The 25,770-nt window shown below is 41.2% G+C and overlaps 1 protein-coding gene across 5 annotated transcripts in view; it reads right to left on the bottom strand.

The window, feature by feature from the left end:
• MED12L (mediator complex subunit 12L) overlaps window positions 1-25,770 on the bottom strand; it is a 180,444-nt gene that overhangs the window by 128,636 nt on the left and 26,038 nt on the right. For 3 of the 5 annotated variants that reach the window (XM_088669804.1, XM_035132415.3, XM_088669805.1), the window contains exons 8-14: window positions 24,325-24,474; window positions 22,618-22,717; window positions 21,857-21,993; window positions 6,773-6,904; window positions 6,196-6,322; window positions 4,021-4,235; window positions 471-653 (exon numbers count right to left, since the gene is read on the bottom strand). In XM_088669804.1, the coding sequence (XP_088525930.1) occupies window positions 471-653; window positions 4,021-4,235; window positions 6,196-6,322; window positions 6,773-6,904; window positions 21,857-21,993; window positions 22,618-22,717; window positions 24,325-24,474 (1,044 nt within the window). Of the gene's footprint in view, window positions 1-470; window positions 654-1,385; window positions 1,491-4,020; window positions 4,236-6,195; window positions 6,323-6,772; window positions 6,905-21,856; window positions 21,994-22,617; window positions 22,718-24,324; window positions 24,475-25,770 lie in introns of all 5 variants that reach the window. The other 2 variants (XM_088669803.1, XM_088669802.1) reach the window with 1 other exon arrangement.

The raw sequence follows: 25,770 nt of genomic DNA, 5'->3' as shown, positions 1-25,770 counted from the left end.
CACAGTGGAGTTGGTTCAGATGTAACAATAAAAAATGGTGTCACAGGAACAAGCCCCATGCTTATGAATGAGATAAGATTCTATTTTCATGTTAATCTGCTTGAAGACCATAATATGCTTGACAGGCAATGTACAGTTTTCAAAATGTATTTCGATAAAATATTCATGTATGAACCCAAATCCAGGTAAAACTAGTCATGACTAAGTCCAACTGGATATAAGGAAATGAGTTGAGTCAACTAATTTAACACTCACCAGTTTCAGTGACACTTCGTATGGTGAGTACAAAAAAACAACAAAAACCGAGCCACGACCCGGCTAAATGAATTGTCATTAGGTTGAAGTAAGCCAGTAAGCAATTTATTTATTTAACAGAATTTGCACCCCACTTAATTATAAATAAAACCTCTAAGCAGTTTTACTTGCATGTGTATAGACTTCCTCTTCAAAGACAGAAATAAGTTACTTACCAGAGGTATAGGAAAATGTGTTGCATATTGCAAATGGCGAAGGAGGTTGTAGTTTGATGGAAAAATCAGCTCCCTCAGTTTTTCCCTCTTCATAGACTTTTCACTCATTGTTGAAATTCTTCTGTCTATCATTGATATGGAATTCAGATTCTCACAAGACTCCCCAGGCATTGGAGAAAATATCTAAGACATGTAAACAAACATTTAATACTGTAAACAGAAATATCCGTTGAATTTATGGTACAGTATGGCCAAAAAATGCAGCTTCATTTTACCTCAGAATAGGTAACTTATGGTGTATGTCTAAGACAGCCAACGTGGCAACTCCCAGATGTTGGTCCACAATTATCATCAGTCACAGCCAGCGTGGCCAATGGTCAAGGATGATGGGAATTGTAGTCTTAACAGCATCTGGAGGGCACCACGTTGGGCTACTCTTGATGCATGCCAATGAAAACAACATTCAATTGCATTGAAATTTGCAGTAACTAAAACCATTTTGATTCAATTTTCAAACAGTAGCTGATAAGGGGGCCAATGTTAGCACTCAATATTGTGAGTGAAGAATGGCAAAATGTTTTTTTTAAAAAAAATGGTTTCAGTAAGTATAAATGATATGAGTTAATGTTTCGCTGCTCGTGACATGTTCATGACGGTGGTAGTTTAAACACAGTGGAAGTGGTATCAAGGTTACCACAGTGGAAATAGGTGAGGCATCTTTTGTAAACCTAAGACCATGATGCTGTTTAAAAGAAGGAAAGGATGAGTATGTGGGAAAGGGGTGAGATATTTTGAGAATACCAGAAGAAATGCAGAAAAGGTTGGTAAGAGTGTGTGTTCCATGTCTCAGATCATGCTGGCAAAGTGAAGAATGGGGTTTTTTTTTAATTGAAAAAAATCCGAAGTTAGACCTACTGGAAATTCCGAACCAAAGTCTGTCTTAAAGTCATTCTTGTCTATGTCATCAAAAATATTAGCAGTTCCCGAGTCAATGTACATATGTTCCATAATACTATGGTCCTAATGATCACCGAAGAGAAAAAGAAACACCAATCAGAGCATGATGTAAAGCATGGGTGACTGGCCACATAAGATTTAAAAAAATAACTCAGTTTTAAAAAGCAAAATACTAAAATTCTTAGATTAAACAAGACGGAATACATTTCTGCCCCCAACATTTATAACACTCAAAGTGGTCTCTTTTTGAAGTCATACTTTAAAAATAATAATAACAAGCTCGGGGAAACTGCACTCAAGGGTGATAGCCTGCATGTTTTGTTTACAATGAATGAGTAATCTCCTGGGAAATGTCTGCATTGCTATGGGATCAGTTACTTCAGATTAGAGAAAGGGTACAGCTAAACCATCAATACTTCTCTAGAGGGATGTGTATTCCCCAAGTACTGTACAGTGCAATTTGTATAAAGGGCCGCTGTTCACAAGAGATTGTGCTGCTGCAGAGATGAAACCTTGCAGAAATAAAAGTCTGAAGTCATGATTCTTGCAGGTCCAAATAATAATGGGTTGGTTTTGAGGAAAGAACCTAATAACCATTAAAGTTAAAAATAAAATTTGGGCTCAAACCTTAGAAGGACACCCTTTCCTTCCAATTCCAATCATGGACATATAAAACAATGCAAAAGTAACTAATTCTATCAGCGCCTTGATCCATTAGAGCCCAATAGGTGCAAAATATCACATTTCATTTACGCAACAGGCATTTCGTCATCATGGCCGCTCTAGATTATGATTAGCCACAAACTACCTTTAAGTATAAGGTGTCAAAGCTATTATCTCATTCATCTGCATAATATTTTTATTTTATTCAATAAATATTTCTAAACCACTGAGGGTTATATCTGCTTCCTCCCCTCTCCCCTCGTGCCCCCAAATTCTGCTCCAGAGGGCCCCCCCCCCAACTCTCCAGAGCAGATTTTGAGGTTGCGCGAGGAGAGGAGAGGGAGGTCTCATTGTGTAAGCAAAACTTTGTTGTGCAAGCAGAACGGCACCAACGAACAGAACCCTTCGTGTTTTAAAAATGTCTACGTAGCATAGAAACAATACAAATCAACATTTAAAAACAGTAAAATAATATCACAGAAGCAAACGCAGAAAATCAGTGATACAGGTTCCTCCAATCTTATGGGTTAGGGAAAGCCTGCACATTTTCATAAAGACATCTGAAGCAAATAATTGATGGTGCTTCACATCATAAGGCAGAGGTAAGGGCATTCCAGATTGAAGGGGGGAAAGGAGGAAATTGCTTGTTTTAACTTCACCACCCTATGATATTCTGTAGAGTGAGCTGCCATGAGCAAAATTTTCCCAGATGATCAAAGTGATCTTGCAGGTCTACACAGGGGCAAGCAGTCCTTCAGGTAACCCAGTCCTGAGTTGTTACAGTAGTCCAATCCTGAGCTTAACAGTACATGGAATCATGGTGGCCAAGGTATCCCTATCCAGGAATGAGTATCGTCAACACACCAACTCAAGTTGTCAGTAAGCACCCATCACCAGAGAAGCAACCAGGGCTCCACTGTCAGACGGATCTAGGAGCAGCCCCAAACTACATGTCTGTTCCTTCAGAGAGAATGAAACTTATATAATCTCATATACTGTCTTCCATTCCAATCCCAAGGCAGTTTAAAACTTTGGAAGACACTCCTCTAAACTAAACCAGTAAAAAAACAAACAGCAAAAACATTACAACCAGTATATATTACAACATAACAATAAATTCAGCATCCTGAAAAGTTCTCAAGGTCAGGTATCGATAACCCCCAGCGGACAACTCAGCAAGATTAGCACCAGGGCCGGCTCTAGGGGTAGGCTGGGTGGTGCCAGGGCGCCGGGTCGGCAGGGGGGTGCTGCATGGCGAAGCCATGCGAAAACTGTGCTGCGCCCGCCCACCAGCCGCAGGAAGAAACGGGGAGGGGAGGGGGCGCCGGAGCGATCCGCGCACCACGGCGTCAGGGCGCCCGACCCGCTTAAGACGGCCCTGGTTAGCACCTGCTTTTTTTCAAGCGAGAAACTGTTCCATAAACTTGTTAACCAGGCAGGGCCTCTACCTGGATGGTGCAAGATATATTTCTACAGGCTATGGCACAGCCAATAGGGCCTCATCCTGAGAGCAGGGTAATGTTGAGATCTCGAGATCTCAATATTGCACTGTTGGCATGGAAGCTTCTGCCACAGTGCAACTCTTTTGTCCTGCATCATCGGGATAAAACACATGCACACTCGTGCAAAATCCCAGGTCACAAGAGAAGACCATAAACTGCTATTCCTTTCCATGCCAACAGAATCCCTCTGGAAACTGGGGAGTAGCAGCAGCAGCAGTGTGGATTGCTCACATTATACTGGCTAAACGGGGCTACATTAAAGGTTGGCACTGAGAATCTGATGAACACCACCACCGATAAAGCTTTCTAGGCAGCACAATTGTTTTTTTAAAATGCTATTAGGATAAAGTAAGGTAGGGAGAAAACAGCAACAGGTTGTCATTTTTGACCTGGTGAAGCTGAGAAGCCAACTACAATGCACGTCATACCTCCAGTTTCACATCTTGTTCCCTGGAATACTGTTCATCCATATTTTCCCCAGTTGGCGAGCGAGACCTAGAGGCTGCAGTGAAGGATAAGTCCCCGCGTGATATTAAAGTGCACATGTAAGCATCGTGGGAGAAAACATCATGCCGTATGAATTCACAGAAAAGCAGCACCAGGTTCACAAATTCCATCTTCTCGTGTTCACTGTTTGGGTCAGCTACCAATAGAGAAAAGGTTAGATTTTATCAATTACCATTAGGCTCGAGCAGCTTTTGTTTAAAAAGAAAAAAGTAAGCCTGCCTTCAAATTAAGGTTACACAAATAGCTACTTAAATATTTCAGACACAAAGGGTAGAATTCAACACAGCCCTAAGGAGATAAATTACATCAGCTTGCTTGTGCAACAGATTGGTATCCCCCTCGGCTCCCACAAATTGTTCTCCCATCCCTCCAGAGATTTTGGGGAAGGCCCATTGTGCAAGTAGGAGTCCTCACACAGGCTTCTTTCTGCTAGCAGGACAGGTTAGTTAACCCCACTCCTTATAGCTGAATCAGTAGAGCATGAGATGCTTAATCTCAGGATCATCTGTTCAAGTCCCACATTGGGCAAAAGATTCCTGCATTGCAAGGGGCTGGACCAGATGACCCTCATGGTCCCTTCCAACTCTATGAATCTATGAATTGCAGCCCAAACCATCCTTCTCACGTGGTTAATCCAGACTTCAAAAAGTCAGCCCGTATAAGAAGGTCCTACAACACTTCTGAAAAATACTCAGATTGGTGCATCTGTTTGCAGCTTAACAAATTCATTTGATCACATTGAGGCTTTCTGGAAGTTGCACGAATAATGTACCATGAATTGGACAGCTTCAAGACAATATATTTGCACTATTGAACCAATGTAGGTTAAATGACATGGAGGAAACCCGGTTATTAGAACCCACAGTATATGGCACCTGAATGCACCGACATTCCCGCTCCTTAAACCCTTGTGGGGTTTCGCTTTCTTTTTCTAACTACTACAAACACACACACAAGTGCCAGAAAGCCACATATACAGGTTCAGCACTTGGTTTTAAGCACATCAGAAGTTTATCCTTCAGGTTCCACAGATATTAGAAGCCCGCTCCACAGTAACTCAGAGCAGGGCTTTCAGTGCAGCTTCCCCTGTTCTGAGAACAGCATTCCTGTCACAATATGGCCAGGTGCAGACTATCAGCTCCACCTTCGTGGACACGCAACAAGGGCATGTGGGACCACTATTGGGCTCACCCAGGAGGAGAAACCAGGAACAAATTGCAAAAGGAGGTATTAAAAAAAAGTCTAAACTACTCTGATAAGCACTGCAGGACAACTGTGTTTCATCTGGTAATAAAAACTGATTAGCTGGTGCCTTGATGCTCAGATCTGACACATTTGTGCTACAATCCTGTGCATATTTAATAGGAGCAAATCCCACTATAAACTGTGAGTCTTACTTCTGAATAAGCATGTACAGAAGTTTTAGTTTATGTTTTCCCTAGTGCAAATGTTAGATTGTACAGTGGTACCTCGACTTACGAACGACTCGACAACCGAATTTTTCGACTTACGAATGGGGCAAATGGTCGCACGCTTACGAATTACTCAACATCCAAACGGAAACCGCGGCGGTTTTAGATTGGGTTTTTTTGACTTACGAATTTTTAGATGGGGTTGCTTCGACTTACAAATTTTTCCGTTTCCAATGCATTCCTATGGGAAATCGTGTTTCCAATGGCACTTTTCAACTTACGAATTTTTCGACCTATGAAGGTGTCTTCGGAATGGATTAAATTTGTAAGTCGAGACACCACTGTACAGTCTAAGTTTAGACTGTAAAGCAACCGGTCCAAGGTAAGGCAAACTTGGAGTGGGGCAGGCGGGACATTCCTTCCCCACCCCCACCCCAAGCTATAAAACAAAAAGCTACATTAATTGCCACAAGGGAAAAACAAAGCTGAGAAATATGTTAGTTCCCAAAACACAATGTTTTGGAAAGTTAAAGCCTTCTAGGGGGGGAAAAAATCTGTAGGTCAGGCAGAAATGAGGGAGGGGAAAAAATGATACAGTCACCAATAATAATAGTGAATATCCAGTAGCTGGACAAAAGGTCACAGAGTTTCATCCTGCTCTGGAACAGAGTATTTGATGCTTACATAATGAGGGGGCCTGGGTGTCTAAAAACCTAAGGAGGACATTCTGGAAAACGGGAAGGCTGGATCCAGCAAGGGATGCTGAAGAAATTGATTCCTTTTCGTCCAAAACTTCTGCCTCACCACATCGCTGCAAAAATAAGACAGGATAAAAGCAATCAGTGTAGAACACAACAGCTATGAATGCAATTGCATTTGCCCTATTACTTAGAAACCGCATAGCACACCAGAAAAAAGGGGAGGGGGAAGAGAACCTGTTGTTCAACCTGTTGGTCTCTGCTTGTGTGCAAGGAATAACAAACAAATTAATCTAATTTAGAGTCATCTGAGATGTAGCCAGATGACACATAAGAATGGAATAAAGACCGGCATTCTCAGCATTCTATGTTCCAGTGCATGAGAGATTAAAGACTTTCAATGCTTGTTACAGGGCCTGAACCTTCCATATGAACCAAGATGAATAAACTGAGTTAACCTTGCTTATAAAGCTGTAGTTCATTGTCAAAGCTAGTTCACACTTGAATATGAACTGCATTTTTCTCTCCTTGCACACAGCTGTCATACTGCAAAGACAACTTACTTCCACTTCAATTTCAGCTTGCCTCTTCTCCAATAATTTAGCCACAGCCATTGCCCTATGCTTGCCAGCTCTTTTGCTGCTCACGGCCCATTCGCAAAGCAACGTTACGACAGCTTCATCATTAGTTGCAACCTGTTAAATAAAAACAAAACAAACGGACAGTCTCTTGTTTAAGTAGATTAAAATGCTGGCTGCAAAGGCAGGCATATACAATGCCGACCAATGGCAAAACTAAGTTTCTTGTTCAATTTCCGACCCCTTTTATCCCTAGGATGCAAGTTTGTCTAAAAGTTTCAAAAGAGAGTTTCTCTTCTAGGAGGTATGCGTGGCTAGACGCGGAATGAATGCATGTAACAGAAGCACGGTAGATGTGTGTTGAAGAGCATGGTGAGCTAGTTTGAAACTGTTCTCAAAAAGCAATGCATGTATACTAAAACAGGCTTTTGCTATCACCCTTAGGTTTTAGTCTTATTTACATTTACTACACTTCTGGCTACATTTATCAGTTCAAAAGCTGCTCTTTTCAAAGTAAGGATCCTTTATGAACATAGTGCTTTTGGACATATTTCATTACACATTGTTTTCTTATAACTTTTAATTGAAGATGATCCTCTTTTTTATGCATAAGAGGCACCTTCAATTTAGAGGTGATACACCTCTTTTTATTAAAAAAAAGAAAGAAAGAAAAGCATCCTAAGCAATTCTTATAATTCAGAAATGTGAATCCTCAGCTAACAGTAAAATCCAACATTCATCTTCAATCATCCAAGCAATGGTTTAACCGGTTTCTGTATGTGAACATCAAAAAACAAACTTTCTGTATCATTATTAGTACTCACTACTGCTACCGGTATTAATTATAATTTATACATAAAGCAATCGATGTGCACAGGCACTTCAACACTTTCCAGAATGCAATAGTACAGTTCCCTGCCCCGAGGAGCTTACAATCTAAAATTCAACATGGGGAAAACAAAGGAAAAAGAACAGGAAGGAAGGACCCCAAGCTAAACATGGGTAGGAATATGTGATTGTTCCAATTTCACATGCTTAGGCTTAATTACAATAGGGCAAGGAAACTAGGTGGTAAAGCCAACCATTTCATTTTTAAAAATTTGGTGTAGAATATGGATTTGAGACACACTTCCAAGCAAACCAACAAAGGAGAAAGGGTGGAGACCACTGAAAAAGCAGGAGACTTGTGGCTGGTGGTAGCTGGTAGCTGGTAGAGCCTGAGAAACTAAGATTGCAGACATATTTGTGATCAGAATGTACAGTAATGACAGAAAGAAGGGGGCCCAACACCATTTAAGGCTTTCCTCTTAGCAATTAGATGCATATTCTTAATATATAGTATCTGGAAAGGTCCTAAGCACATCCTTTTCTATTAGCAACAGCAAACATAAACAGTGCAACAGCCTCCCACATCCTCCTGTTGCAACTTTATCTTGTACAAAGCATTTGCTTAGATACACAACAAGATATATAGGTGATGACTATCTGCTGCTTCTTTCCATCACACTATTAATAACGGCTTTGCTAGATATCACCAGAAGCTTGCCAGAAGGAGAGAAAAATAACAGTGATCTCATTGTGGGAGTTTACTAGAGACCCCCAAGCCAAACTGAGAACACAGATGATGCCTTCCTGGAACAGATGGCCAACCATTCAAAAGGAAGTGAGATACCGGTAGTAGTAATGGGAGATTTCAACTATCCTGATATTTGTTTGATGTCAAACTCAGCCAAGAGCATAAGGTCAAACAGATTCCTCACTGGCCTTGCAGACAATTTCATTGTCCAGAAAGTAGGAGAAGCAACAAGAGGACCAGTCATTTTAGATCTGGTCCTAACCAATAGTGATGACCTGGTTAGTGGGGTAGAAGTGGCAGGATCATTTTAGGTGGGAGTGATCATGCTCTTCTGGAGTTTATTATACAGCAGAAAGGAGCAACCAAGCATACAAAGACTCAAATTCTAGACTTTAAGAAAGCTGACTTCAGAAAACTTAGGGAAACGCTGGGTGAAATCCCATGGACAGCAATACTAAAAGGGAAGGGAGTTCAGGATGGTTGGGAGTTTGTTAAAAGGGAGATATTAAAAGCACAACTTCAGGCAATACCAATGAGACGGAAACATGGAAGGTGCCTAAAGAAGCCAGGGTGGCTATCTAAAGAACTTTTAACTGAGTTAAGATTTAAAAGGGGTATGTACAAAAATGGGAAAAGGGGAAATTCAAACAAATAGCCAGCATGTGTAGAGACAAAGTCAGAAAAGCTAAAGCACAGAATGAACTCAGGCTTGCTAGAGAGGTTAAAAGCAACAAAAAGAGCTTTTATGGGTATGTCCGTAGCAAAAGGAAGAACAAGGAAACAGTGGGGTCACTTAGAGGAGAAGATGGTGAAATGCAAACAGGGGACAGAGAAAAGGCAGAACTCCTCAATGCCTTCTTTGCCTCAGTCTTCTCCAAAAAAGAAAACAATGCCTGACCTGAAGAATATGGAGCAGATGATTCAGCAGAGGAAACACAGCCCAGAACAAGTAAGGAGGTAGTACAAGAGTACTTGGCTAGTATAGATGTATTCAAGTCTCCAGGGCCAGATGAACTACATCCAAGAGTATTAAAAGAACTGGCAGAGGTGATTTCAGAACCATTGGCAATAATCTTTGAGAATTCCTGGAGAACAGGCGAAGTCCCAGCGGACTGGAGGGGGGCAAATGTTGTCCCTATATTCAAAAAGGGGGAAAGGGAGGACCCAAACAATTACCACCCAGTCAGCCTGACATCAATACCAGGAAAGATTCTAGAGCAGATCATTAAGCAAACGATCTGTGAGCACCTAGAAAGGAACACTGTGATCACTAAAAGTCAGCATGGGTTTCTGAAAAATAGGTCATGTCAGACGAATCTGATCTCATTTTTTGACAGAGTCACAAGCCTGGTAGATGAAGGGAATGCTGTGGATATAGCCTATCTTGATTTCAGCAAGGCCTTTGACAAGGTGCCCCATGATATTCTTGTAAAGAAGCTAGTAAAATGTGGGCTAGACAATGCTACCATTCAATGGATTTGTAACTGGCTGGCTGACTGAATCCAAAGGGTGCTCATCAATGGCTCCTCTTCATCCTGGAGAGTAGTGCCTAGTGGGGTGCCACAGGGTTCTGTCTTGGGCCCAGTCTTATTCAACATCTTTATCAATGACTTGGATGATGGGCTTGAGGGCATCCTGAGCAAGTTTGCAGATGACACCAAATTGGGAGGGGTGGCTAATACCCCAGAGGACAGGATCACACTTCAAAATGACCTTAACAGATTAGACAACTGGGCCAAAGCAAACAAGATTAATTTTAACAGGGAGAAATGTAAAGTACTACACTTGGGGGGAAAAAATGAAAGGCACAAATACAGGATGGGAGACACCTGGCTTGAGAGCAGTACATGTGAAAAGGATCTAGGAGTCTTGGTAGACCACAAACTTGACATGAGTCAGCAGTGTGATGCAGCAGCTAAAAAAGCCAATGCAATTCTGGGCTGCATCAATAGGGGTATAGCATCTAGAGCAAGGGAAGTAATAGTACCACTGTATTCTGCTCTGGTCAGACCTCACCTGGAGTACTGTGTCCAGTTCTGGACACCACAATTCAAGAAGGATACTGACAAGCTGGAACGTGTCCAGAAGAGGGCAACCAAAATGGTCAGAGGCCTGGAAACAATGCCTTGTGAGGAACGGCTTAGGGAGCTGGGTATGTTTAGCCTGGAGAAGAGAAGGTTAAGGGGTGGTATGATAGCCATGTTCAAATATATAAAAGGATGTCATATAGAGGAGGGAGAAAGGTTGTTTTCTGCTGCTCCAGAGAAGTGGACACAGAGCAATGGATTCAAACTACAAGAAAGAAGATTCCACCTAAACATTAGGAAGAACTTCCTGACAGTAAGAGCTGTTCGACAGTGGAACTTGCTGCCAAGGAGTGTGGTGGAGTCTCCTTCTTTGGAGGTCTTTAAGCAGAGGCTTGACAGCCATCTGTCAGGAATGCTTTGATGGTGTTTCCTGCTTGGCAGGGGGTTGGACTGGATGGCCCTTGTGGTCTCTTCCAACTCTTATGATTCTATGAATCTAGCCTAGCACCTCATCTCCAGTAATGGGAGCCTGGATCAGACCCATGCAAGGGCAAGGGCAGCCTTGGAGGGCTAAGCCAGCCAGGGCGGGAGGCCTGTCAGAGACCAGCTGCCTTTTTGAGTTTAGAAGCTTTATTCTCACAAGGCACACTCCGCAGACAAGCTCTGCATGGGCCTGGCCTGGATCATCCTGGAAAGCTAAAAAAAAATAGGTGATCCGCATCCCTTTTAATTCATCTGCAACCACAAAATATTAATGAAGCCACACTTCTTTTCCATTCAAAAAAAGAAACCTAGAGGGAAGGGAGATCACTAAAAGTTTACAAAGTCGTGGATGTTGAGAAAACAAAGAAGGAAAATTATGAACGTATGTAGCACACATAGGATTGGGGGGAAGGGGCGGGACCCGACCCTCCATAAACGGAGATTGTGAAGAATAGGGCAGTCATGTGTCCTGCTTTGCAGAAGACATTCTTCCATTTCCATTGCAGAACAGATCGAAGTGTGCCACCCAGACAGAACTGTCTGCACCTCCTAAACCAAAGCTCATGCCTGCAGGTGCAGTGGAGTAAACCATCCCATTGCCAATGTTGAAGGTAGATTCAGTAGTTAATGCAGCCAACTTTTATATGTGGGATGGGGAGGTACCCAATTTTCCTTTGCCTTCAAACAGCAAATTGCCACTGGCCTAAGCCTGAATATGTTGTAGAAATACAAAAGCAACGTGCATGGTCCCATTCCTCCTTTCCACAAACAAGGTCTCGGGCCAAAAGCATTGGGTGACCAAGCAATGTTTGCCCCTTACGGAACAGGGTCTTGGGAAATCCCACCCCGAAAAGGCTGCACTGGGCTCAGTTCTCATACTTTCTGCTTCTTCCCCTCATCCACATGCAGCATACAGTAAAGATCCCTGCCTTGTTTGTGAAAGGGCTGGGAAATTAACTTTGGGCAACAGCACAAACAAAACAAAGCCAGATGGCCCTCCTTTATGAAAGCTTTAAAAATCTGAAGCTACTCTTAACAGCAGCTGTGACTTTTTGCATTGGATATGTGAATGTTTATAGAAATTGAATTATTTTATTTAAAAAGGAACACAAGTTAGCACTGGAATTCTTGGCAATAAATTAATAGTGATACATTTCTCAGAACAACACATCACTTTATTTTCCAATGGGCTGACGACTGAAGTGAAGCCATTTGACACTTTTAACTTCATTTTTTAAATGGAATAATTGCTTAGTTGTCTTTAGAAGCATCCCATTCCTCCATATACAGAAGTATTTCAATACCTCCCTTCTTACCTTTCATTGTGCAACATTAATCAGGAACAGAATATATGCTGTGTGAAACTGAAAAAGGACAAACAGCTGGTTCTGTTTCTAAATGAGTCAGACTTGTTTTAAGATTGTGCAGCTGCCAGTTTGACTACAACACTCAATCCCAATCGTACATATAAACAGGAGAGAGTGGAGCAAACTTCAGACCTCTGAACTGCCAGCAGAAAATGCACCACTAAGTCCACAAGCCTAGGATGCTATAAGCACTGGGGGCAGGGGGAGAACAACACCGAGACAGTAGGTTGTTTTTTCCCCAAAAAAGTTTGCAGCCACAGTAACCCAGCTGAACACACAAGCCAATTTTAAATGGAAGAGTGGATTGACTTGTTAGTATAAAGACTTCTCAAAATACATTTCTCACTCAGCCATAAACATGGTTGTCTAGGGTTGGAGGCTGCATTTATGATTTATACAAGTCCCTGTCATCTTTCGACCAAATACTCCAAGGCGACTTAGAAACACAGCAATACAAACATAGCAATTTAACGCTGAATCAAAACTATAAGCACAAAAAAGCAAATTAATAGGAGCAGCAATGAAATAATTCAAAAGCAAACAGAAATTTTAAAATATAAAGTCAGCCTCCAAATGTTTCTAAAATATAAGGGAGGGGAATCCTAATTATATAACCATTGCCCTAATGTCAATGCATTCCATTAACTTGAAAACGTAATTTGCATTTAAAATGAAGCCCAAAAGTTTCATGTTTTTGAACTTTCAGACTAGTATATAATCATGCCCAAAGAATGATTTACACTTTTTACATAAACATAATAATGAAGTATCCACTTATTAAGAGTTAGAACCTGGGAAGAACAGTGCAAGGCTCTATATCTGTCATAAAGGCACCAAGTAACTTAGGAGAAGAGACTGTTATGAAGGTGTATCTACATTCAACATCATATGGTACCTTTGTTGCCATTTTGCTGCTTCCCAGTAACACTTTCTTCACCTCCCTTACAATAGTATCAACCTAATATGAGCTGCCATTAGTTTGTTGTAAACACAAGTGCTAGGGACAGGGCATAAATAGTATTTTACACCTTGATCAATGCATGCGACATCTTTTCAATGAAATTATTTATATATTCCAATATATATTCTCAAACTTCAAATTTGATTCATATATTGAGTGTGTTCATCCAAGGCTTCAAAAGGCCTAACAAAAATCTATAATAAAATTAAGCAGTTGATAACTAGCTGCTTTTTCTAAGCACTCCTAATTTGATGCCCCTCAAAAGTCTGATGGATGATAATAATAATAATAATAATAATAATAATAATAATAATAATAATAATTTATACCCCGCCCATCTGGGCGGCTTCCAACAAAACACTAAAATACAGAAATCCATCAAACATTAACAGCTTCCCTAAACAGGACTGCCTTGAGATGCCTTCTAAAGGTCTGGTAATTGTTGTTCTCTTTGACCTCTAGTGGGAGGGCATTCCACAGGGTAAGACCAGTCAAGAAGAATCTTATCTAAGTGGCTGCAACCTAAACAGACAAGCAATATAGTCATAAAATTGGGGAGGACAACTGTTTGAACAGCCTAAATGTTATTGGGTAAAATCAAGTCACTATTCCAAGAGAATGTTCCCTATAACAATTTCCTCCGCAATTATGACTTTCAGATTTTGCCCTCTTTCACAAAACAGCTCACCCAAATGATAGGAGTCATTGTTTGAACTAGTTTGGGTGTTTGTTTTATTCTGTTCCTCGGCCTTCAGTGTCCTCCAACATCAGTGTTTTCAATATGCTTCTAATGTCTCTTTATACTGTTCGCAAACCTCCCTGTGATGATAATGTTTCCAATGTATCTTCAACTTCCTAATACTGTGGCTAAATATTGTTATATTCATTATGGCAGTCAGAATATAGGTAAAGGTACCCCTGACCATTAGGTCCAGTCGCGGACGACTCTGGGGTTGCGGTGCTCATCTCTCTTTACAGGCCAAGGGAGCCGGCGTTTGTCCGCAGACAGCTTCCGGGTCATGTGGCCAGCATGACTAAGCCGCTTCTGGTGAAACCAGAGCAGCGCACGGAAATGCTGTTTACCTTCCCACCGGAAAAAATCTCCCTCTAAAAATGAACTACAGGCTGCACAATTTCACTCCACCTTTTTTATTTAATACCTTTCCTTAGTTGCAAAGGGAAAAGGCACTCCCAACCCTTCAGCAGCTTCAGCTCCACATATATGAATTCAAAAACCCCTGCTGAAAATCCCTCCTCTGCCCAGTTACTTAAAGGCTCAGGGACACTGCATCTGTCCCTTGCATCTGCCCCCCCTAACTTTGCTTGTGATCTTTTGCATTCCATAACTCCATACAAAATTCTCCTGCATACAACATTTAACAGATTCAGCGCAGAGAATCCTAGGAACCAGTTATGGGATTGCCCTCAATTCCATTTAAATGTAGACATTTCCATTGTTAGCACTTTGGGCCTGCAGTCACATCTTCCTTATCTTGAGCCAAGCCGAGTCAAAAACACAACTTCTCCCTGTTCTAGCCAAGTCTGCATCATCAAACCACCTCCTGTAACAGGAAGAGGTTGGGGTGGTTCCAACAAAAAGCAGATGCAAGCAACACCTACTATTAAAAAATACCCACACCTTACAGCTGAAAAGTGTATCAATTAGCTAATAATCTCATCTGTTGAATTCCACATTAAGAATATGGAGCAGGATCCATCCTTATGTGCATGCAGCTATATCTTGAAGCCATTGGTTCATGTCCTACCCTCCAGAGCAGAAGAAAACAAGCTTGCTCCATCTTCCATGTGACATCCCTTTAGATATTTGAAGATGGCTATAATATCTCCTCTCAGTCTCCTCTTTTCCAGGCTAAACATAACCCAGCTCCTTCAACTGTTCCTCATAAGGCTTAGTTTCCAGACCCTTCATCATCTTGCTTGACCTTCTCTGCACACATTGCAGCTTGTCAACGTATTTCCTAAATTGTGGTGCCCAGAACTGGACACAGTATTCCAAGTGTGGTCTGACCAAGACAGAATATTACTTCCCCTAGTCTTAGAGTTGCCGTATTTCAAAAAGTGAAAATCCAGACACAAAAGTGAGTGGGTTTTTTTATAGTTTTGCCCAAATTTGTTGAGCTTGAGTTTTTTAGCTATTTTTAATGAAATTCAACATAGGCTGCCATACATCCGGATTTCCCCAGACATTTAAGCAATTTACACCCAGGCGCTGTTTCTGAGGGCCGAATACTGTCTATGTCTGGGAAATTCTGGACATATGGCAACTCTACCTTATCTGGACACTAAACTTTGTTGATGCTGCCTGGAATAGCATTAGCTTTTTCTGCTGCTGCATCACACTGCTGACTCATGTTTTATTTGCAGAATTCATAAAAAAACTATCTCGGAGAAAATAATAAAGAAAACAAATGAAAATATTAGTTACAACCAGATATGCAGGCCACTGCAAGAAGTCTTACTTCGGGATAAACGTGATTGTGGGTGGCATGCAAGTCATCTTAAGGAACAAGGCTGGCACAGTGGACCTCCTAACCTGAGGTAAATAGGTATTAAGAAACACAAATAAGGCAGCTTTAAGAAAAGCTGCAGCAAGCCATTATCAAGTAACCATATATAGGTACTGTATATATTATCAGCTGCTTCCCAACAAACGGAAACTCCTAGAAACAGTTTAGAGAGCCACATTTTTATCGACTGGTAGTTTCCAAAGAAGTAAAACTCCCCCACTGTCTGAGTAGTCTCTATGGGAACAGCTTTGCACAAATCGAATACTTCTCTCAATACTGGACTTACTCACAGGGAAATTATGCAACCTTCTATGAATAGCAACTGATCAACAAATTTAAAATGGCAGTGCTGAAGGTGAAGGGCAGAATACAGGAGTATTGTGGGCAAGAAAAGAAGGTGGCTTTGTGGGGCTACGTGAAAATGAAAAATTGACTCATTCCTGAGTAGTGACATGTTCTGTGCAGTCAATGCTGTACAGGATATTTTTAACCAAGGACTAAACTGGAAAACTTCAAAAGCTTGTTTGAGTAAATACACAGCAGGATAAGGGGAAAGGTTGATGATATGAATAACTTGGTTTTTTTTACCCAAGAGACTAAAAACAGCTAATGGTTAAAACTTCCAAAACCTACTCTCCCACAATATTAAATAGCTTAACATGAGCTAAGGATGCACATCACAAACTGTGTCTGGTGTTTAGTTTGAATGCATACACATTACTGTAAAACCATTTGGCTATTCCTCTGATGTGCCCTTGAGAATTCAAGGGGGCATGAAGGAAAGCATCACTCTGAGAAAGAGCAAAATGATCCCTTAGAAGGGACCTATTCTGCAGGAGATGAGCTCTTATCCCGTAATGCCAACAATAATCTTCTTGGGAGATCCTGTTAGGGGGTCATTTGATCATTGGGAATATGGGCAACTGGGTGTATGACAGGTGTGTGTCTGCACAGTGACCTGCCTGCCTCAAAGGTTGTAGATGTTGCATGTCATCCGGGTAGCCAGGTAGACAGTGCTGTGGAGGAATCAGTAGTGCATGTTGGCCCTGGAAGCAAACTTTAGTGTGCTAGGCGCCAGGCAAAACTGTTCCTCTTTAACCAAGCCTTTGGCTGATTGACATCTCATGCCCTTTAAAAATGTGTTGGGGGAGGTTATTAGGTTGCTTTGGTTTTTATTTTGCTTGGTGTATTTTTATACAGTCATACCTCGGTTTAAGTACGCCTCGGTTTGAGTACTTTCAGTTTAAGTACTCCGCGGACCCATCTGGAACGGATTAATCCACTTTCCATTACTTTCAGTGGGAAAGTTCGCTTCAGGTTAAGTACGCTTCAGGTTAAATACAGACTTCCGGAACCAATTGTGTACTTAAACCGAGGTACCACTGTATTGTGATTTTATGTTGTATCTGCCCTGAGACCTGCAGGTTTAGGATGGGATACTATATTATTATTATTATTATTATTATTATTATTATTATTATTATTCAGTCGTACCTCGGGTTGCGAACAGCGAACACCTCGGGTTACGAACAACCCGGGTTAGGAACTTCGCAAACCCGGAAGTATTTTCGCCGCGCACGCAAAGTGCGAAAATAGCGCTTTGCGCATGCGCAAAACGGCGGTTCGGGCCCTTTTCAGGTTACGAACTGCGACCCAGAACGGATCGCGTTCGTAACCCGAGGTACCACTGTATTATTATTATTATTATTATTATTATTATTATTATTATTATTATCATCATCATCATCATCATTAACAAGCTGCAGGCCATCTTGGATCAGCCGATGGGGCCTCTTGACAGTTGCATTGCCCTCGAGTTTTGGTGTGTGTGTGTGTGTGTGCGTGTGCGTTTGTGTGTTTGTGACTGAATGAGAGAGAGAGAGAGAGAGAGAGAGAAAGAAAAAGAAAAAGAAAGAAAGACCTGGTAGAGGACATTCTCTGTGGCAGCCCCTACACTGTAGAAATCCTTCCCCAAAGAGTTGCATCTAGCACCTTCATTTTACAGTTTTTCTTGTATGCTGAAGACACATCTCTTTTGACATTTGAAACACATACATTTTAGGACCACTAGCTATGTATAGCATTTTGTTTTGAACAGTTTTAGTGCTGTATTTTACCTGCCAGGACCTTGTGGTAAAGGGTGGGTAATGATTCTAACATTGTTGAAAGCAAGAACCTTCAAAGGGGCTTTCTCTGATATGCTACTGGTCCCATGCATGGGGTCAGCTAGGCAGGCACAGCCATATGATCTCAATGAGTGGATGGGTCAGTAACGTCAGGGGGAGGATTTTGGATTTGTTAGGCCCTGAGGAATATTTTAGAACAAAGCTGGCCTGTAGAAAAGGGACAGGTTCCACTTGAATTAGGAGGGAACCAGATGGTTGGCACTTAATTCAAAAAGATGGCAGAACTGCTTTTTAACTAACAACAAGGGAGAAAGCCGACACAGATCAAGGAGCATCCAGCAGTTCAGAACAAATCATCTCCCAAGGAAGCAGGGTAAAATGATGGTGATCATTCAAGTGAGGAAGGCGTAGAACTAGGCATTGAGAGTTCACACATGACAGGAATTAAAAGAGTCCAAAATATCGTAGCATAAAACAGGTGCCAAAGACATCTGGAGAGAGAACACTGTATATAAGTATTTCTACACTAATGGTCAAAACCTCTGGGCTAAGACGGTGAAGCTGGAGTTCTTGTTCTTAGATATAGAGAGGGCATAATGGAAACCTGGTAGAATGGAGAGAATGAATTGGACATGGTTATCTTTGGATAGGAACTCTATATGGGGAGGACAGGGAGGAGTGTTCAAGCGGTGGCATCACTGTATATCAAAGAGGAAATAAATGCAACAAGCTAGAAATTCCCAGAGGGGCAGACTTCATCACATAATTATGGTGGGTAGTAATGCCAGGCCACAAGATTCATTTCATGCTATAGTTCCAGCCAAAATGCTCAGCTTGAGGTGGAGAATGAAATCAAAGAGGTATACAAAAGAGGTAATGCTACAACAATACATTAGATGTCTTTCTAGAAGACATCTGAAGGCAGCCCTGTATAGGGAAGTTTTTAATGTTTGATGTTTCTATCAATGGCTGCTATCCGTAATGGCTATGTATAGCTTGCACATGAAACCATATTCAAGTTTTTATAGGATAAAATAAACACAACTTTAAAGAAACTATTCCAGATATGACACTGCAGCTTTTCTTTAGTTTTTAAAAAGCTGCCATCTAGTGGCTCAGATATTTTTTTCCCCAATATTAGATATATTCAAAATAGTAGCAAAGTGAATATTTGGCCCACCATCGATGTATATTTGCATGCACAAAACATGGAGCTACTCCCCAAGAAGCACGCAAAAGACTGTAGATGACATGCAGTGATAGCTGCGCAATTGATCAACAGATTTCCAGTTGGACAACACAACTTCTTTTTCCTCTCCTCCTACCTACAGCTCACATACAACCCTCAGATATGCTCCGGATTATCCCACATCCTCCATAGAAGATTTTTGCAAGCATCAGATAGGACAAGAGGAAGGAGAGAGCCATTCACATGACATGGGATGTCACGCAGCGAAGGCAGGTGTGATACCAGCCTTTTACATCTGACAAGATCGAAAGAACTAAAACCAGATGATTTATATGTTAAGACTGCAGTGCTGTGCACACTGACCTGGAGCTTACATTGAACTCCATAGGCAGTGCACTGCAAGTCTATTTGGCTTTTTGAAATGGAAAGTTTTGCTGCGTGTTTTTATACAAGGCTACACTTATTCTTAAAAACGCAGCACTTCACAGTTTTGTAATGTTTCCTACAAGACTTTGTTCCCACAAGGTGTAGCGATGGAAACCAACCTGGAAGGCCTTAAATGAGGATTAGATTACATGTAAGATAAGGCTACCAATGGCTTCTGGCCATGACGGCTATGCTCTGTAATGTCAGGTGGGAACCACAAGTGAGGAGAATGTGTTAGGCTCAGGTTTTGCTTGTGCGGTTTCCAACAGGCATGTGGTTGGTCGCTGTACTATAGGACAATGGAATACATGGGCTTTGGGGCCTGATTTAGTGGGGATTTTCCTATGTTCTTATAAATGAACGATTACAAAATCTCATTTAGAGATTTTCCTCCTGACCATTTCCCATTAAATGCTTCAAGAGAGCTGTTTTCTGCTCATCCCCATACACACACACAAACACACACACACACACACACACAAAAGCCAACAATGGTTCAGTTTTCAGACAATCAGCTGCGGCACAGTTCCTCTGAAACATTCTAAAATTGTTACTTCCTCTGCAGCTGAGTAGATCTGACAGCACAGTAGATTGTGGTCACCGGAGCCAACATAAGCAGATCTACAAATACAGCATTTGTTCTGTCAGCGGCAAGCCAAACACATTAAATTAATACACAGTTTTTCAGCAACCTTCACAGATCAGGCAAGTTAAGATAGCATTTGCTGTGACAGATGCAAGTCAGCGAACACAGAAAACCAGCAGCTGCAGAGAACATGGAACAGAAACCAATCACTTCCTATCTTTCTCAGCACATAAGCACACTGTAATGGTGGAGAGTTTGACCAAACTGCGGGAGGCAATGGAAGACAGGAGTGCCTGGCGTGTTCTGGTCCATGGGGTCACGAAGAGTCGGACACGACTAAACAACAACAATGGTGGAGAGTAACTCTAAACCCCCAGAGCAAGCAAGAATACGGAGACTTTAAGGGCACTATAAGAAAGGGAGTGAAAAGGTAGACTGGACCCCAGCACTTTTCAACTTCCAAAATTAACGATTTGGAGAAGTTTTGGAAAAACACATGAAAGACACACACACCCATAGAAAGAGAGAAAGGAGAAAAGTATGAGTCAGGAATTTGTTTAAACTTCCTACAGGTAGTGGGAAGCGATCACAAATTTCCATGAACTGTTGGTTGTAAAAGCAGAACTTAATATACAACTTAATATTTACTTAGATTTACTTGTCAATAACAATCTTTGGATTAGTAGCACCTTAGAGACCAACTAAGTTTGTTCTGGGTATAAGCTTTTGTGTGCATGCACACTTTTTCAGATACTAACAAAACACAAAAGCTTATAGCAGAACAAACTTGGTTTGTCTCTAAGCTGCTACTGGGCAATTTTTTAATTTTTTAATTTATTTAGACTGTCAGACCAACACGGCTACCTACCTGAATCTCTGGTATGTTGGTTATTTTGTACCAGTGTACTCATCAAAAAATTGCTTTGGTAGTATTAGCTTTATTGATCAGCTATACCACATTATAAAATTAAAAGCAATGCCATAACATGTCAACTAGCTGATCAAATGATTCTGAATGGATATTGTTTACACATTGTGCTGATATTAGTGTTGGTGGATTTAAAAAATATATAGATGTTGAGCTGTAAATACATAAAGGAACTTATAAATACTTGCATTTATCTCAAAATAAACTCTCTTCCTCTCTCATGCACTTATATAAATACGTGTGTGCGTGCGTATAATTGCATCTTTCTAAATACCTGTTAATGTAAAATAGTTATTGTGGCAACAGTTCTAGAAACGTAATTAAACTAGAGCGTCATGTAAAACAATGCCAAATTACTGAAAAGATGGGAATTTATATGCAGTAGAATGTGCAGCACTTCCTATTAACCGAAGTGCATAAACTATTTAACTCTTTTTTACCTTGTGGCCCTTCTGAGATAACCTCCTTCCTGGTTTTGGCTCAGCCCTAAAATTTACTGTGAATGTAAGAAAGAGCAGCTAAGAAACACTGCTAGGAATTTACAGGTACACATTTCTCACAACCATTGAGCCACAGTCACACATTTGGGATTTGGGAGCAGAACTGTCTCATCAAAGATACAACTTCTGGGCAATCTTGTGTCACAGCACATGTTAGAAACAGAGTAGTGTGCCACTCAAGAGAATGATCAGAACAGGAAGGAGCATTAACTGCCTCATTGAAACTACTGGCCAGTAGACAGGATGCAAATATTTTGAAAACACACACTATTATGATGCTTCAAACGTCAATCAATCATGTTGGTGAAGAAGAGAATGAGAAAATGAGTCTTTAACCATTTATAAACTTAGAAAGAGGGGAAATGCAGTTACCTCCTGGCTATCCTTGTTCTGGTTTGGCCAGAAAATCTTATGATAAAGACTTTCCATTGAATTGCTGGAATCTGATCGATCAAAGCAGTGTCTATCCAGAACCTCCAGCGTGTGCAAAACGCGGCTGATAGTCACCCCTGGGTAGACAGAGAAAAAGAAAAGAGTATATTTACCTTGTGAAATCCGAAGAATTCTTTAAATAGTATTGACTGTCTTCTTATAAAACAAAAAAATAGAACAAATAAAAGTTTCTACAACAGCACTGCCTTGTTTTGATTCTCCCCTTAAAGCAGGCATCCCCAAACTGCGGCCCTCCAGATGTTTTGGCCTACAACTCCCATGATCCCTAGCTAACAGGACCAGTGGTCGGGGAAGATGGGAATTGTAGTCCAAAACATCTGGAGGGCCGAAGTTTGGGGATGCCTGCCTTAAAGAATGGTAGGAACTTGTCTTAAGTATTTGATAATACCATCCACCTTTTCAGTGTTTTTCTTCAAGTCTCTACTGCTTTCCTTCTGGCTTTAGCCTGCCTAGTCACATCTTTCAAAATAGGGTCGTCTTATACGCCCAGTCGTCTTATACGCCGGAATTTACGGTAGATGATTGCAGGAATCTAGGATGGATCAATCATCAAAACTGGAGGCATTTTAGCCTCCTTCTAGTGTATCACACTGACATCCAAGAGGAATATAGGCCAGTAAGGGCTTACAGTATCCGATATATATCTTTAAACTTGATTATTTTTTTCCCCCGCTTTTTACCTGCAGTTGTTTCTTGGCATTTGTCAAACGACCATCGCACTTCCACAGCACAGCCTCTTTGTTTTATCTGCTGTTCGACTTCATAAATCTTCCCCCGTACCTGAAAGAGAGTAATTGGCTAGTGTTTGCGAAAATCAAATCTCAAACACGTGTCAAGATTTCTCCGAGGCTTATCCAGTTTCCTGAGGGCGGAGAACAACTACTGAACAGACATAAAGTAATAGCAGCTTCGGATAAACCACGTCGGACAAAGAAGCAGTATGGTATCTCCTGTTTACTATCTTACAGACTAGAATGGGACCACTTTTCCAAAAATGGCTTGCTTCAGAAAACATTCCAAAATCTTAAAACTAAAAAATAAATAAAACTCAACAGTGGCAGCACAAAGGGCTGCTCTCATCCCCTTGAACTTTTCGGTTGTCGTTTTCCGAATCTTTCCAACTCAACAATATCCATTTTCAGGTGAGGCAAGCAGACCAACTCCGCCCTGCTCACCCAGCCATTTCTCAGTGATACAGAAGAGATCAGCCTCCTTATCCTTAAATCATGGATGAGAGAGGTCTTACTCAGAGCCAACCTGGCATTCAGCAACAACCATAATTTCCCAGGCTGCAGGAGGGGCTGGCACACAGCACAGTCGCTAAGTACCTGTGCCGTGTGCCCCTCACCTGGCCTGTCCCACCCCTCCACACCCCACGCCCCTCTCCTTGTCCAGAACCACTATGATTGGGGACACCCCTGCTCTCTCCAGCTCCTCTCTTCTGAGGCAAATCTTTCTTCCCGTAAATAAACAAAAAAACACCCAAAATTTAAAAACACACAAGTTAGGAAGCAGTTTAAAACAATTTAAACAATGAGTACAATAATAACCCGCCCTGTGGAATGCCCTCCCGTCAGATATCAAAGAAATAAACAACTATCTGGCGTTTAGAAGAAATCTGAAGTTTTTAATGACTGGCGTTCTAATGTATTTTTAACCTTTTGTTGGAAGCCGCCCAGAATGGCTGGGGAAACCCAGCCAGATGGGCAGGGTATAAATTAATAAAATAATAATAATAATAGACCAACAGTAGCCCAGCCCAAGTGTCTGTTCAGCAGCCTCAGCTTTTGTAGCTGGAGTCAGTCAGGGCCCTGCCCTCTTAGGCCAGGTATTGATACCACCACTATGAGCTGCCCAGTTGGCATAAACCTATGCCAGGGCTTTCTCAAAGGCAGTTCCCTATGTGCAGAATGTTTTCCTGCCCAGGTGCATCTGTGTCCCAAATCCATGACTTTCAGGAGGAACTGATAAAACATTCCCATTTACCCAGGGCCAGGCATTTGATAGTGAAAGATACTGCTCCTGGCAATTCTGAAATCATTGGATGAAAAAATGTTTTTGAACTGTTCTTGGAAAGTTTTAATGATATTATTATTATTTATTATTATTAGGAGCTAGGGCTGGGGTGTGTGAATCAAACAATAAATAATGGCTAGAAAGTCAATTCCAACGACAAAACCATATTCTTGCTTCCTGCCCCCCCCCCCATTCTGCTAAGGAATCACAGTGATACACACTCCTACGTGAAGATAGCTCCCTCCAAAGGAGAACTGAGGGAAGTCTCCCACATGAACACACACATAAACACAGTCATCTAAATGAGTCTAGCCTAGGATACGTAATTTCTCGGGACATTACATACATTGTGTACATTTTAAAATGAATACCTGCTGATTAAACGCAGAATTTCCTCCAGGCATAGGTAAACTAGATGGAGCAACTTGAAGTAAATCCAAAGGTGAACCAGGATTGATGTTTTTACTTTCATTTGTGGAATAATTCCACACCAAGGCACTTGGGCAACAGAGAGTTATTGTCTGCAATGGGAAGAATATGGAAATATTTTCATATAATAAGATAATTCAATTAAATTAAGATCATGCAGGTAGATGGCCAAAAAACACCAGTACGAAACTGCAATGAAAGTAGTATCAGAAATTGCTTACTTTTTTTAAAAAAAAAATCCAATTAAAATGTCCTTTAACATATTTAATTAGAAGTTGCATTTCAATATGGATCGGCTCAATTTACATTTGTATCTCTTTCATGTCAATCTCAATCTGATCCTAGAGAAGATATACCAGTACATGCCTAGAGACCGGGGGGGAGACCCCGCTGAGTATATTTTGGGGCTCCATTTACAAAGGATTCAAAGCTTCTTTCTAAAAAAAAATTGAACAGACTGAAATCCAAACAATCAAAATCCATCAAAATGCATCATGAAGCTATTGCAATTTGGAAGACAGCTATATGGTGGTACGTTGGTTTACTAACTTAATCCACTCCGGAAGTCCTTTCTTTTCTTTTTTAATTTTTTTATTAAGGGTTTTCTTGGTATACAAAGATATGTGCAATGTCTCTCTTAGCATTTTTACAAATCAGTTTCATTTGTTGAGACATTGGTGGGGAGAGGGGAATGAAAGTAGGTAGGGGGAGGGTGGGGTGGGGTGACAATGTTTCTATTTTGCTTGATAAGTATGTGGGGTTTTTGTCCAGCGTCGCTTGTGTAGGTTCTTAAACTGACACCGCTCTTAAACCAAGGCGCGCTTTCCCTAATGAGGCCTCCCGCCGCCGGGGCCCTTCCACCGTTCGGATTCTGTTCTTAGACAGAGGTAAAATTCTCAAACCGGGACACAATTTCTGGTTTTGCAGAGTTTGTAAACCAAATTGTTCTTAAACCGGACTGTTCTTAAACTGAGGTACCAGTGTATTATTAAAACGCAGAACCCTAAAACCATTTTCTCAGACTTTCAGATCAAGGTCTGCCTATAGGAGTGGAATGGAGCTGAAGTCCAAAACATTTTTTTAAAAAAACACTACTTGCTGGTTAATTACTACCTTGGTGTTCAAAGATAGAATCCTTTATAACATAAGTAGAAGTAGAAGCATTGCTGTTTATTATGAAAATATCAGCACCTCTTTGAAGATTTGAAGTGTGTCATATAGGTAAGACAGTCAGTCTAACAGAGCAGTCATACACATATCGAATAGAAATTAAGCCAAATTCAGTTGGGCTTTCTCCCTGAAAGTGTGTGTGTATATTGTGTGTGTGTGTGTGTGATGACCAACTATGACTACACACACTGGAAGGACACGCTGATATTATGTACCGT

Source organism: Zootoca vivipara, chromosome 5 (assembly GCF_965207765.1).
Source record: "Zootoca vivipara chromosome 5, rZooViv2.hap1.1, whole genome shotgun sequence".
In the NCBI taxonomy this organism is placed as follows: domain Eukaryota; kingdom Metazoa; phylum Chordata; class Lepidosauria; order Squamata; family Lacertidae; genus Zootoca; species Zootoca vivipara.
Note: the sequence above shows the minus strand (reverse complement) of the source record. Positions and strands in the feature narration are given on the sequence as shown.